This window comes from Mandrillus leucophaeus, unplaced genomic scaffold, assembly GCF_000951045.1.
Source record: "Mandrillus leucophaeus isolate KB7577 unplaced genomic scaffold, Mleu.le_1.0 Scaffold6, whole genome shotgun sequence".
NCBI lineage: Eukaryota > Metazoa > Chordata > Mammalia > Primates > Cercopithecidae > Mandrillus > Mandrillus leucophaeus.
The window spans coordinates 5,440,297-5,452,341 of NW_012106474.1; the positions used below are offsets into that span (position 1 = coordinate 5,440,297).

The 12,045-nt window shown below is 49.8% G+C and overlaps 1 protein-coding gene across 1 annotated transcript in view; it reads left to right on the forward strand.

Moving 5' to 3' along the window:
* RPS6KA2 (ribosomal protein S6 kinase, 90kDa, polypeptide 2) overlaps positions 1-12,045 on the forward strand; it is a 483,976-nt gene that overhangs the window by 466,787 nt on the left and 5,144 nt on the right. The window contains exons 20-23 of the mRNA XM_011999666.1: positions 1,486-1,706; positions 4,525-4,686; positions 7,894-7,970; positions 9,500-9,617. Of these exons, the coding sequence (XP_011855056.1) occupies positions 1,486-1,706; positions 4,525-4,686; positions 7,894-7,970; positions 9,500-9,617 (578 nt within the window). The remainder of the gene's footprint in view (positions 1-1,485; positions 1,707-4,524; positions 4,687-7,893; positions 7,971-9,499; positions 9,618-12,045) is intronic.

The following is a 12,045-nucleotide window of genomic DNA, read 5'->3' on the forward strand; positions in this document are numbered from 1 at the left end:
TGACAGTCCACAGGTGGAGTCTCTCATAGAGGCCCATGGGCTGCAGGGTTTGGGATCCAGGAGCAGAGAGAGGAGACAATTTTCCTCCTCACGCTCCAACTCCAAACTGATTCCAGCATTGTGAACCTAGAGCCACAGGGTATTGGGCCTACCTCAGTTTCCCTCATGCATAGTGATTGGTGCATGCAAAGGGTCTTATTAACAAGCAAGCTTGGCATAAGAATAGCCAGAGCGGGCCGGGTGCGGTGGCTCACACCTGTAATCCCAGCAATTTGGGAGGCATAGGCAGGCTGATCATTTGAGGTCAGGAGTTCAAGACCAGCCTGGTCAACATGGTGAAACCCCATCTCCACTAAAAATACAAAATTAACTGGGTGTGGTGGTGGGCACCTGTAATCCCAGCTACTCGGGAGGCTGAGGCAGGAGAATTGCTTGAACCTGGGAGGTAAAGGTTGCACTGAACCAAGATCACACCATTGCACTCCAGCCTGGGCAACTAAGAGAGACTCTATTTCAAAAAATCAAAAAATCAAAAGAATAATCAGAGCATATTTTTTAATTGAATTCATGAGATAAAAGCCAGTATGGAGGAAACCATCGTTTTCTATTGCTTCTCTGAAGCAACAGCATGGCTGTGATACGTGACTTCGCCCTGGACTCTGCCTAGCCTCTCTGCGCTCCCAGCGCCTGGCCACTCAGTGCTGTCTGGGCGGTAGCAGCACAGACATCATGGGAAGCTGGTTAGAAATACAGAGGGCCAGGCCCCACCCCAGGCTGCAGGACCGGAACATGCGTTTTAGCAAGATCCCCCAAGATTGGATGCACGTTACAGTTTGAAAAACACTGCCCTTGAGGCCCTGCCTTTGCAAGGTGCTTTGCCAATATTTGCATTTCTTAACGTCTAAATATCTCCTGGCAGGCCGGGCACCGTGACTTACACCTGTAATCCCAGCCCTTTGGGAGGCTGAGGCAGGTGGATCACTTGAGGTCAGGAGTTTGAGTCCAGCTTGGCCAACATGGCAAAACCCTGTCTCTACTAAAAATACAAAAATTAGCCGGGCGTGGTGATGTGCACCTATAATTCCAGCTACCTGGGAGTCTGAGTCAGGAGGAATCGCTTGAACCCAGGAGCTGCAGGTTGCAGTGAGCTGAGATGGCACCATTGCACTTCAGCCTGGGTGACAGAGTGAGACTTCGTCTCAAAATAATAATAATAATAAATATCTCCTGGCAGAGTCATGAAGCCATTCATCTCAGCTAAGGACACACCCATCTCGTGTGTCCCTACTCAGTCCCTGCTTAGCAGTGGATTATTAAAACCATATTCTTCCTAAAAAGAGCACATCTGGTATGACAGGAATGGCCATTCGCTTCTTCCCTGCAGAAGCCTTGTTTGCACTCCCATAGGACCCTGCGGTCCCAGCCTCTCCCCTGTGACTTCCTCTGCTGCCCCCTCTGGAGTAGTTGCTCTTTCACAGTAACCAGCCACGGTGACGTGCGATGATGTGCGCGTCCCTGAGGCCCATGTGCGCCCCTTCACTCCACAGGTCTATGACGATGGCAAGTTCGTGTACCTGGTGATGGAGCTGATGCGTGGCGGGGAGCTCCTGGACCGCATCCTCCAGCAGAGATACTTCTCAGAGCGTGAGGCCAGTGACGTCCTGTGCACCATCACCAAGACCATGGACTACCTCCATTCCCAGGGGGTAGGAGCCGTGCCTGGGGCAGCCATCAGGGAGGAGGGAGCTTCAGGGAGGGAACCAAAACCACAAGGGTTTATGGGTTCAAGAGCTGAGAACGCAGATTGTCCTGGAATTCCTTCCATGCCACCATTGTCCCTCTTGTGTCTAGAGGCTCAGCGATGTGCAAGGGAAGAAAATTTCTCTTTTCCCGGCTGGGCGTGGTGGCTCACGCGTGTAATCCCAGCACTTTGAGAGGCCAGGATGGGCGGATCATGAGGTCAGGAGTTCGAGACCAGCCTGGCCAACATGGTGAAACCCCGTCTCTACTAAAAATAATAACAACAACAGAAAAAATTAGCTGGGCAAGATGGCACACACCTGTAATCCTAGCTAGTCAGGAGGCTGAGGCAGGAGAATCATTTGAACCCGGGAGACGGAGGTTGCAGTGAGCTGAGATAGCACCATTGCACCCCAGCCTGGGTAACAGGACGAGACTCCATCTCAAAAAAAAGAAAAATTCTTTTTTCCCTCTGCCCATCTTAGTTCGTCGGTGGAGGCCGTATAAACAACACTGGCCAAAGACAGGTTAACAAGAGAAAAACAGAAGTTTATTAACATGTGCATCTCACATACACACGGGAGCACTCAGCCATGAATAACTCCAAGGAATTGTTAGAACTTGAGCTTATGTAGCATTTTAACAAAAGAACAATAAATTTGCCGGGTGCAGTGGCTCACACCTGTAATCCCAGCACTTTGGGAGGCTGAGGCAGGTAGATCACCTGAGGTCAGAAGTTCGAGACCAGCCTGGCCAACATGGCAAAACCCTATCTCTACTAAAAATACAAAAATTGGCCAGATGTGATGGCGCACACCTGTAATCCCAGCTACTCAGGAGGCATGAGAATCGCCTGAACCTGGGAGGCGGAGGTTGTAGTGAGCCAAGATCACGCCACTGCACTTCAGCCTGGGTGACAGAGCAAAACTCTGTCTCAAATTTTAAAACTTTTTTAATTTTAAAAAGAATAATAATTTTTAAAGAAAACAAAGAGAAAGGACTGCATTTCTAGGGCAGCAAACTGTGGGAAGCTAGGTCTATGGAAAACTAATAGAAGATGAGGGCTAATTAGGAACATTTGTTATGGAGATCATTCTGGTGGCTTCTCCAGGCTGTAAGGGTCTAGAGTGTCCCTTCCGTCATTCCAGGCAGAGAGGGCAGGAGGGACACCTTTACCCATTTATATCCTGCTTTTAGGTAAAGAAGGGGAAGGCAGAGGGCTTTGCTTATATCTGCCTCTTTTCCGTTGTTTTCAGCTCAAAATAATCCTTATGGCAAAGCAGCATATTTTGGGGTGGCTGACTCTGCTACCCTTTGAGAGTCTAAAATCATTTGTACCAACTTTAGCCAAAAAACTTTGGCCTTAATCAAAAGAAATTGACAATTTTCATTACTTGCAATGGGTAACGTTGAATTCATTAACCAGTGCGCAGGGACACTGAGGCAGGGATGGCGGTGATGCCTGAGGTTCACGTGGGCCTCACCGTGATCCAGGCTGCACTTCAAGCTCTTCATTCACTGACTCCCTAACCCTAGATCACACCCACTGTGCAGGCGAGGGGCACAGGAGTTTGAGTATCTTGCCCAAGGTCACACATGAGTAGGTGGCCAGTGTGGTTGGACCCCGACCCTCTGGTTCCAGGCAGTACTCTCCGTCCCAGCCCTGGCCTCAGAGGGAGGCAGCTGTACCGTGTCACACGTTTCCCCTGTGTGCCGTCTCTTCCCAGTGTTTCTCCTGAAGCAGGAAATACAGTCTTAGCCAGCTGTGTGCGTAGTCCTGAGCCTTCAGAATGCAGTCATCTCCAAACGGGAATATTCTTCCAGGACCACACACTGGGTCTTTTCTGTGTGGTCACCCGGTGGTCTTGAGCATTAAGCTCTTCCAGGTTTTCCCAGTACAGTCAAACTCAGGGGAAGCCCTTCGGATGATGCTTTCTGCAGATCTGCTCATATTTAATGAGCGGAGGCAATGGAAGTGAAACCACAATCTTTCATTTCCTTGCCGTCAGGACCTCTGCAAACCAGGCCTGACTGCTGGAGTGTGTCCCTTTAATTCCCTTCTACATCCTCCCACTGGATTTTATTAGGACAATTGAGGCGTTCAGGATCCAAGCTGTACAAAGACACGCCACATGTCCTCACAATGGCCCTCTGTCCCCTCAGAACACATTGCTTTCTGCCCTAAATAGCCACTTTGCTTTGAGGTGCACTGGCCCCACCATCATTGCAGCCAGCGCAGTCCTCCATGGGAGGCCTCAGAGCATGATTGCAGAGTGACTGCATGATCACATGGCCCCGGTCCATCTCCCCCACGAGGTGGTGCGCCCAGGACAGCAGGTGCCTGATCTGTGCCGCTCACTGGCGCTGCTCCAACACCTGACATTGCATGGGGGTGGGCACACAGGGAATAATTACTGAATGAATATCATCTTTAAAATGCTTTTCATTCCCATCACCAGAGCTCACCACATTTCCTTTTATGTGGCAGCTCCAGTAAGCTGCAGCCTCATCTTGGAGAGGTGCTCACTTATTTACTCAAATATTCATTCACTGTAAAAGCAGGTGACACAAGGGGCTCAGATGTGAGTGACCATCACAGAAGAGGAGAAGGTGAGGGGCCCTCTGGAGAAGACAGCAGCTGTTGACACTGCTGGCCTGCTGCCTCCTTACAGGACCGGCTGGGAAGACAATTCCCAAAGGCACCCTCCCCTCCTAATGCACCTGCCCTCCCTCTCCTGCTCAGTTCTCGGCCCCCAAGTAGGCACCGTGCCTTCTGTCTTGCAGGTTGTTCATCGAGACCTGAAGCCGAGTAACATCCTGTACAGGGATGAGTCGGGGAGCCCGGAATCCATCCGAGTCTGTGACTTCGGCTTTGCCAAGCAGCTGCGTGCGGGGAACGGGCTGCTCATGACGCCCTGCTACACGGCCAACTTCGTGGCCCCGGAGGTGAGCATTCCCAGCCTGCAGACCCAGGCCCCTCCATCCGCAGAGACGCTCTGCCCCTCCCACTGCAGAGCCACTGGACAGCGGGGACAGCGGGGACAGCAGAGGCGGCTTGAGCCGCGTCAGCAGTGGTGTTGGGAAACAGAAATGAGAACCTTCAGTCTCCTGGGCCAGAGGCCAATCTTGCTTAAACACAGTTGTTCTTATTCTCATTTTCCCACTTGAAAAAACTTTTCAACAGTAACATTTTTATGTAAAATTGTCTTCTGTAGACAATTTGGATGAAATCTCCATATTTATTCCAAGTTAGAGAGATGATACTGTAGTCTCCTTATACAACCAGGACAGAGCTGCGATTCACCTGGGATGGGAGATGGATCCGTCACAGCGCAGGGAGCAACTAAGTCTACGGATTTCCTCTGCACCCCAGTTCTCACTGCAGATTGGTTCCCCGGCAGCAGCAAGTCAGCAGCTGTCAGACTGAGAACCGCAGGGCTCCAGGGTGATTTACCACGGAACGCTCACGTTGGTCAGGGTCTGTGTCTGCTCCCAGCCCCACTCAGCAGCTGTCAAGGCACCCGGTGAACTTCTCTCTCTCTTCACGTTTCCCAGGAACAAGTTCCATTAGGTTCTGAAGTCAAGGATGTATTTATAAAGCTAAGCCCAATTTCTTGCCTTTGAGAAAAGCCACGGAATCTGAGCCGGTGGTAAAAAGAGGAAGGGAAGGGCGGTGGCTGATGCTGCCGGTGGGATGGGGGAGGAGGGAACTGGGAAGGAAGGCAGACTTCAGAGTCTGTGTGGATCCCGCGGGTTCTTGATGGAACCGGACCAGAGCTGCTCCGGTGGGAGGGGAGTCAAGCGAGCAGCCAGGCCTGAGGCGCCTGGCATCTCGTGGGGGTCTTGGAGCTATTTGAGAGGTCACCCAGGGCCATTGGTGCATGGTAAAGATGCTTCTGCATGCTGAGACATGAATGGACGTGCAGCCAGGGGCTGGGCTGAGAGGGTGTTTTAGGTTATGCAGGGGTTATCCAGACACGTGAGCAACCTGTGGCCCCTTTAAAAATAACCAGGTTTGGCTGGGTGTGGTGGCTCATGCCTATAATCCCAACACTTTGGGAGGCTGAGGCAGGTGGATCACCTGAGGTCAGGAGTTGGAGACCAGCCTAGCCAACATGGTGAAACCCCGTCTCTACTAAAAATACAAAAATTAGCCCGGTGTGGTGGTGTGTGCCCATAGTCCTAGCTACTCGGGAGGCTGAGGCCAGAGAATAGCTTGAACCCAGGAGGCGGAGGTTGCAGTGAGTCAAGATCACGCCACTGCACTCCAGCCTGGTTGAAAGAGCAGGACTCCGTCTCAAAAAATAAAAATTAAAAAAAAAAAAAGTAACCAGGTTATAAGTCTCTGTTCTTGCCTTACTTAATCGACAGTAATATTGATAATATTACAGGGGAGGAAAATCACATTTTCCTCATCCCTCATAAGTTCTTAGCTGGACCAGACCCCTGTGACAAAAGACAGATTAACAAGAGAAAAAGAAGTTTACTAACACATCTTCTGATGTTTGCATGGGAGATGCCCAGGGAATGAGTCGTTCTGACAGAGGTGGCTTTGAGTCCAGCCTACATGACATCTTCAACAAAGAACAGAGAATTTTTAGAGACCTGGCAAGACAAAGGAAGAGGGCTTTGGGTCTCAGGGACTGCAGCTTGGGGAGGTACAGGGCTGGCCGATGGAGGCTGGTTCCATATGGGACCACATGGGTCCAAAGCTGTCCCTAGGGAAAGCCTTTGTCCTCTCTGGTGGGGGGTTGGTACCTTTTGTCTTAATCCATGTCCTGATTTTAGACAAATGGAAGACACAGAGCGCTCCTGCATCTGCTTCTTCTTAGGTATCTTCAGCTCAGCGCCCCTCACGCCTATGCAGCATATTTTGGGGTAGCATATTCTGGTCTCCCACAATATTGATTTTATTGATTACAGAATGCCCTAGGTTGTGATACTCCTTTGCCATTTACAAAGCACTTTTACCAACTTTTTTTTTTTACTTTTACTCTCATCCACCATACGAAGTAGGCAGGGTATAATCTATTAACCATGTTTCGCAGATTCAGAAAGCACAAGCTCCGTGTGTGTAAGTGACTGCTGAAGGCTGCCCAGCTGATGGATCAGGAAGTGAGGCTTGCACCATGAGCACCACATTCATTCAGCACGTGCTGGCTGGCCCCCTCCACGGTGCAGGCTCGCACACGGTGGCAGCAATACAGAGAGGAAAGGACAGGCTCCTCGCTCTCATCTCTATGGAAATTGAGCCGAGCTCTCCCGACTCAATATTTAATGCTAAATCCAATCATCTGCAGTAATCCATGAGCACTGATGCGGCTTCCTTTGTTGTAACTCAACTGTAACTATCTCAGAGGATTGCCCTCTACTGAAGTATGTAATCCTAGCATGCATACAAGTTTTGCTGCTTTAACAGTTCTTCAGAAAAATTAAACATTATCATGTAGCCCGGAATGGAACTTCTGGGTATACACCCGAAAGACTTGAAGGCAGGAACTCAGACAGACATGTGTCCGCCCATGTTCACAGCAGCACTATTCACAACAGCTGACAGGTAGAAACCACGCGGGTGTTACTAAGTGATATTAGCCAGTCACAGAAAGACAAACATCGCATGATTCTACTCATATGAGGTCCCTAGAGGAGTCAGATTCATACAGATGGAAAGTAGAAGGGTAGGTGTTAGGAGCTGGGGGACAGGGAATTGTTGTTTAATGGGGACAGTTTCAGTTTGGGAAGGTGAAAATGCTCTATGGATGGATGGTGGTGGTGTTGGCACCATAATGTGAATAAGCTTAATGCTACTAAACTGCACCTAGAAAGGGCTTTGATGGTCAATTTTATGTTATACGTATTTCGCCATAACAGAAAAATCCTTCTGCCTTAAAAATTAAGGTCCTCCTTTTTAGCCTGTCTGTCATGTGTCTGGCAAGAGCACTGGTTCACCATGTGGCTGTCCTGGGAGGAATCCCACTGCAGTACCTTAGGGTTGGCTTTGCATTAAGAAACAGTGGTCACACCGAAGACACAGCACTGTCCTCCTCCTAGTCCCCAGCTTGCTGGCTGGCATAGGATGCCGCTGGAGAAATGTGCTGTCAACCTGAATGTCCTTCGTGAAGGGCATGCCGGTGTCCTGTCGTTCCCTCCTAGGTCCTGAAGCGTCAAGGCTACGATGCGGCGTGTGACATCTGGAGTTTGGGAATCCTGTTGTACACCATGCTGGCAGGGTAAGCAGTCGCCTCAAACAGGTGTCAGGAGGAGACACGGGGCAGCAGCCTCAGTGACTGGTCTGTTAGGGGACCAGGGCCAGCCCCGTCCTAGTGTGCACATGTGGGCAAACCCAATGCGTATGCAAACACTCCCAGACCTTGAGTAAACACTCTTAGACTTCCTTAGCCCCTCAGGACAACTGGACAAGAGCAAGAAATGTAGCCACACATTTTCTTTAAACTCAGCTCATGAACAAAACATCCAACATTTTGCCAGCATAGTCCCCATTCTCTCTGCTGACCCTGCCACTGTCTTAAATGGTAGCAACAGATGTGCCTTCCAGACATCCTCTTAAACCAGAAGCATCCATAGCAGCTTCAGGGTCAAACAGTGTCTGTACCTGGCTTTCGTGGTTGTGAGTCATGCATGGGCCGGTTCATTGTGGTGAGACACGTGGTGTTACAAAAAGTGGCCTGGGCCTGCCATCCAGACAGCTAACTTCCCTCTGAGCCCCACTCGCCATTAGCCATGACTCTGGGCTAAACACTTGAACCTGTACTGGCCTCCCTTCCCTCTCCCCTGAGTGAGAAGAGGACACACCGTGGCTGCTTCTAGGCAGGAAGGTCTAGGATCCTACAAGATCCGCTGGTTCCTATTACGTTTATTAAATACTTGGAGGCAAAAAGAAAAGAAAAGAACCCTAGACCATCCAATCCTGTTTGCTCTAGCAAAATGGCCTGAATGCCCCCATGAGAATGAATGAGCTCGGCCTGCTTTTCACGTATTTCATCAATAGGTAGTGTCCACAGCAGAAGAAGAGTAAATCAGGTGCCTGAAGCTGCACCCCGAGGACTGCAGTAGCAAAGGAAGAAACCTCAGTTTCTTACCAATGCCACAGTCAGGTTATTTTGTGATACTTCTAATACTCACTTTGCCTATATGGAAAACTAGATCACAAACTTTCCCACTAGAGGAAGCGCTGGCAGCACACGTATCCTTCCTTTTCTAGGAGTGTGTGGGTGTGTGTGAAGGTGGGACACCAGGAATACCTCCCACACGTTGGAATACGGTCAGGGCTGCACCAAGCATGTATGTGTATTCATGCATACGCTCTGCATTTGCAATGGAGACTCAAAAAGTTAACTTGTCAAAGAACACAGAGTTGGTAACACATCCACCGTGGGTCTTTCAAACTCCACGTCTCAGGCTTTCTAGCATGATGCTACACCGTCACCATGGCACCAGGCAGCTCACTAGGCCACCCCGTCCCAGTTTACCTGGGTCCAGAGGGGATACAGCACAGGTCTCACAGGGCTCTCCCACTTGCCCATCAACCTCTAGCCACCCAATGGCTAAGGAAGGAAAATGGGCATAGTGTTAAGAGGTAAGTTCCGAGTTCCGCTTTCCCGTGAATCCTGGCTGCAGAGCAGAGGAGGGGGAAGCAAAGCGCTGTTCTTTTTAACAGCCGAGGGGTGATAGCAACTTGAAAACTTTATTTTAGGTTGTAAAATGGAAGCTCATTACCACAAATTGTCTAATTATACAGATTTACCCCTTTTGCAAATGGGCCAGACGATACCCCTGAGGAGATTTTGGCGCGGATCGGCAGTGGGAAGTATGCCCTTTCTGGGGGAAACTGGGACTCCATATCTGAAGCAGCCAAAGTGAGTACATGTCCCAGCGTTGCTTTTAAATATTCAGATTCTGAAACAGCCATATTATTTCTGAGGAAGCCAGTGGATAGGTTTTATATAAGTAGTGTAGGTATTTTATTCTTAGCATCTTTTTTTTTTTTTTTTCTTGAAATGGAGTCTCACTCTGTCTCACCTAGGCTGGAGTGCAGTGGCACAATCTCGGCTCACTGCAGCTTCCGCCTCCTGGGTTCAAGTAATTTTCCTGTCTCAACCTCCCAAGTAGCTGGGACGACAGCTGTGTGCAACCATACCCAGCTAACTTTTTTGTATTTTTAGTAGAGACTGGGTTTCACCATGTTGGCCAGGCTGGTCTCGAACTCCTGACCTCAAGTGATCCACCCACCTCGGCCTCCCAAAGTGCTGGGATTACAGGTGTGAGCCACCACGCCTGGCCTTATTCTCGGCATCTTTTAAGCCTTTCATCTAAAAACATTATTTCCAAAAACATTTTTAGCATGTTCACATTTTCTAGTGTCTTGGTATGTTATACAGGATTCTCCAAAGAAAAAGAACGCGCGCGCGTGTATGTGTGTGTGTGTGTGTGTGTGTGTGTGGTGTGGAGAGAGAGATTATTTGTAAGAAATTGGCTCACGTGACTGTGGGGACGGGGAAGTCTGTGACTGCAGGGCAGCCGGCAGGCTGGAGCCCCAGGGAGGAACGGATGGGGCAGTTGCCCAGCACAGGCCGTCTGCCACAGAACTCCCTCCTCCTCAGGGGAGCACAGTCTTTTTCCTAAGGAGGCCTTCCACTGACTGGATGAGGCTGACCCACATTGTGGAGGGTAACTGCTTTACTCAAAGTCGACTGACTTAAGTGTTAACCACATCTGAAAAAAACCTTCACAGCAACATCTAGACTGGGTAACATAACCCAGCCACGTTGACACATAAATTTAACCACCACGCTTTTAGCAATATTGCAGAATGATTGCCCTGCATGTTCATAAACCAACCAAGTAGAGCTGTGGTTCAGAGATGTACTTCTATTCTTGTAAAATACTTGGAGTTTGGCCTTGTCTGCAGTCCACACAGTTTATAACGTGCCTTATTTCCTTTGACCCTCAGGCGGTTTTTTACTTGGCATCATCAAATTCCTATCTAATCCAATAGTAAATCATAATCCAGCCACTGGTAAGCAGCACCAACAGCTGTTTCCAGTGTTCATGTAAAAGGGCTGGAAGAGAAGGAGTCAGGGGTTCTGATTCCAATTCTGCTGTTGTCATCTCAGTGCAACTTCATGCAGTCAAGGTGGAGGTGACGATTGTGGAGATGATGGTGGAGGTAATGGCGGGAATGATGATGGAGGTGATGGTGTAGGGATGGCAGAAGTGGTGGCAGTGGTGGCGACAGTGATGATGGAGGTGGTGGTGAAGGCATGGTGGAGGGGATAATTGTGGAAATGATGGTGGAGATAGTGGCAGGAGTGATCATGGAGGTGATGGTGGAGGTGATGATGGTGGAGATGATGGTGGAGGTAATGGTGGGAGCAATGATGGATGGCAAAAGTGGTGGCAGAGGTGGCAGCAGTGATGGTGGAGGTGATCATTGTGGAGGTGACAGTGGGAAATGATGGAAGTGATGAAGGGATGACAAAAGTGGTGGCAGAGGTGGTGGTGATCATGGAGGTGATGGTGGGAGTGGTGGGAGATGATAGTGAGAGGTGATGGTAGTGATTGTGGAGGTAATGGTGGAGGTGATGGGGATGATGGTGAGGGTAATGAGGGTAATGGCACAGATGATAGTGGAGGTGATGGTGGAGATAATGGAAGGTAATGGTAGAGATGATGGTGGAGGTGATGGGGAAGCATGGCAAGTGATGGTGGAGGGTGATGGTAGAGGTGATGAAGGAGGGATCGCAAGGGTGATAGTGGAGGTGACGGATAAAAATGGTGAGGGTGATGTTGGAGGTGGTGGTGAAGATGATGGCGACGGTGATGGTGGAGGTGATGGAGGAAGGATGGCTAGGGTGATGGAAGTAGTGGTGAAGATAATGGTGACAGTGATGGTGAAGGTGATGGTGAGGGTGATGGTGGGGGTGATGGAGGTAGGATGGCAAGGGTGATGATGGAGGTGGTGAAGATGATGGTGAGGGTAATGGTGAGGGTGATGGAGGAAGGATGGTGAGGATGATGGTAGAGGAGGTGATGAAGATGATGGTGAGGCTGATGGTGAGGCTGATGGTGGGGGTGATGGAGGAAGGATGGCGAGGGTGGTGGTGGAGGTGATGGAGGAAGGATGGTGAAGGTGACTGTGCAGATGATGGTGAGGATGATGGTGAGGATGATGGTGGGGTGATGGTGAGGGTGGTGGTGGGGGTGATGGAGGAAGGATGGTGAGGATAATGGTGGGGGGTGATGGTGAAGATGATGGTAAGGATGGTGGTGGGGGTGATGGAGGAA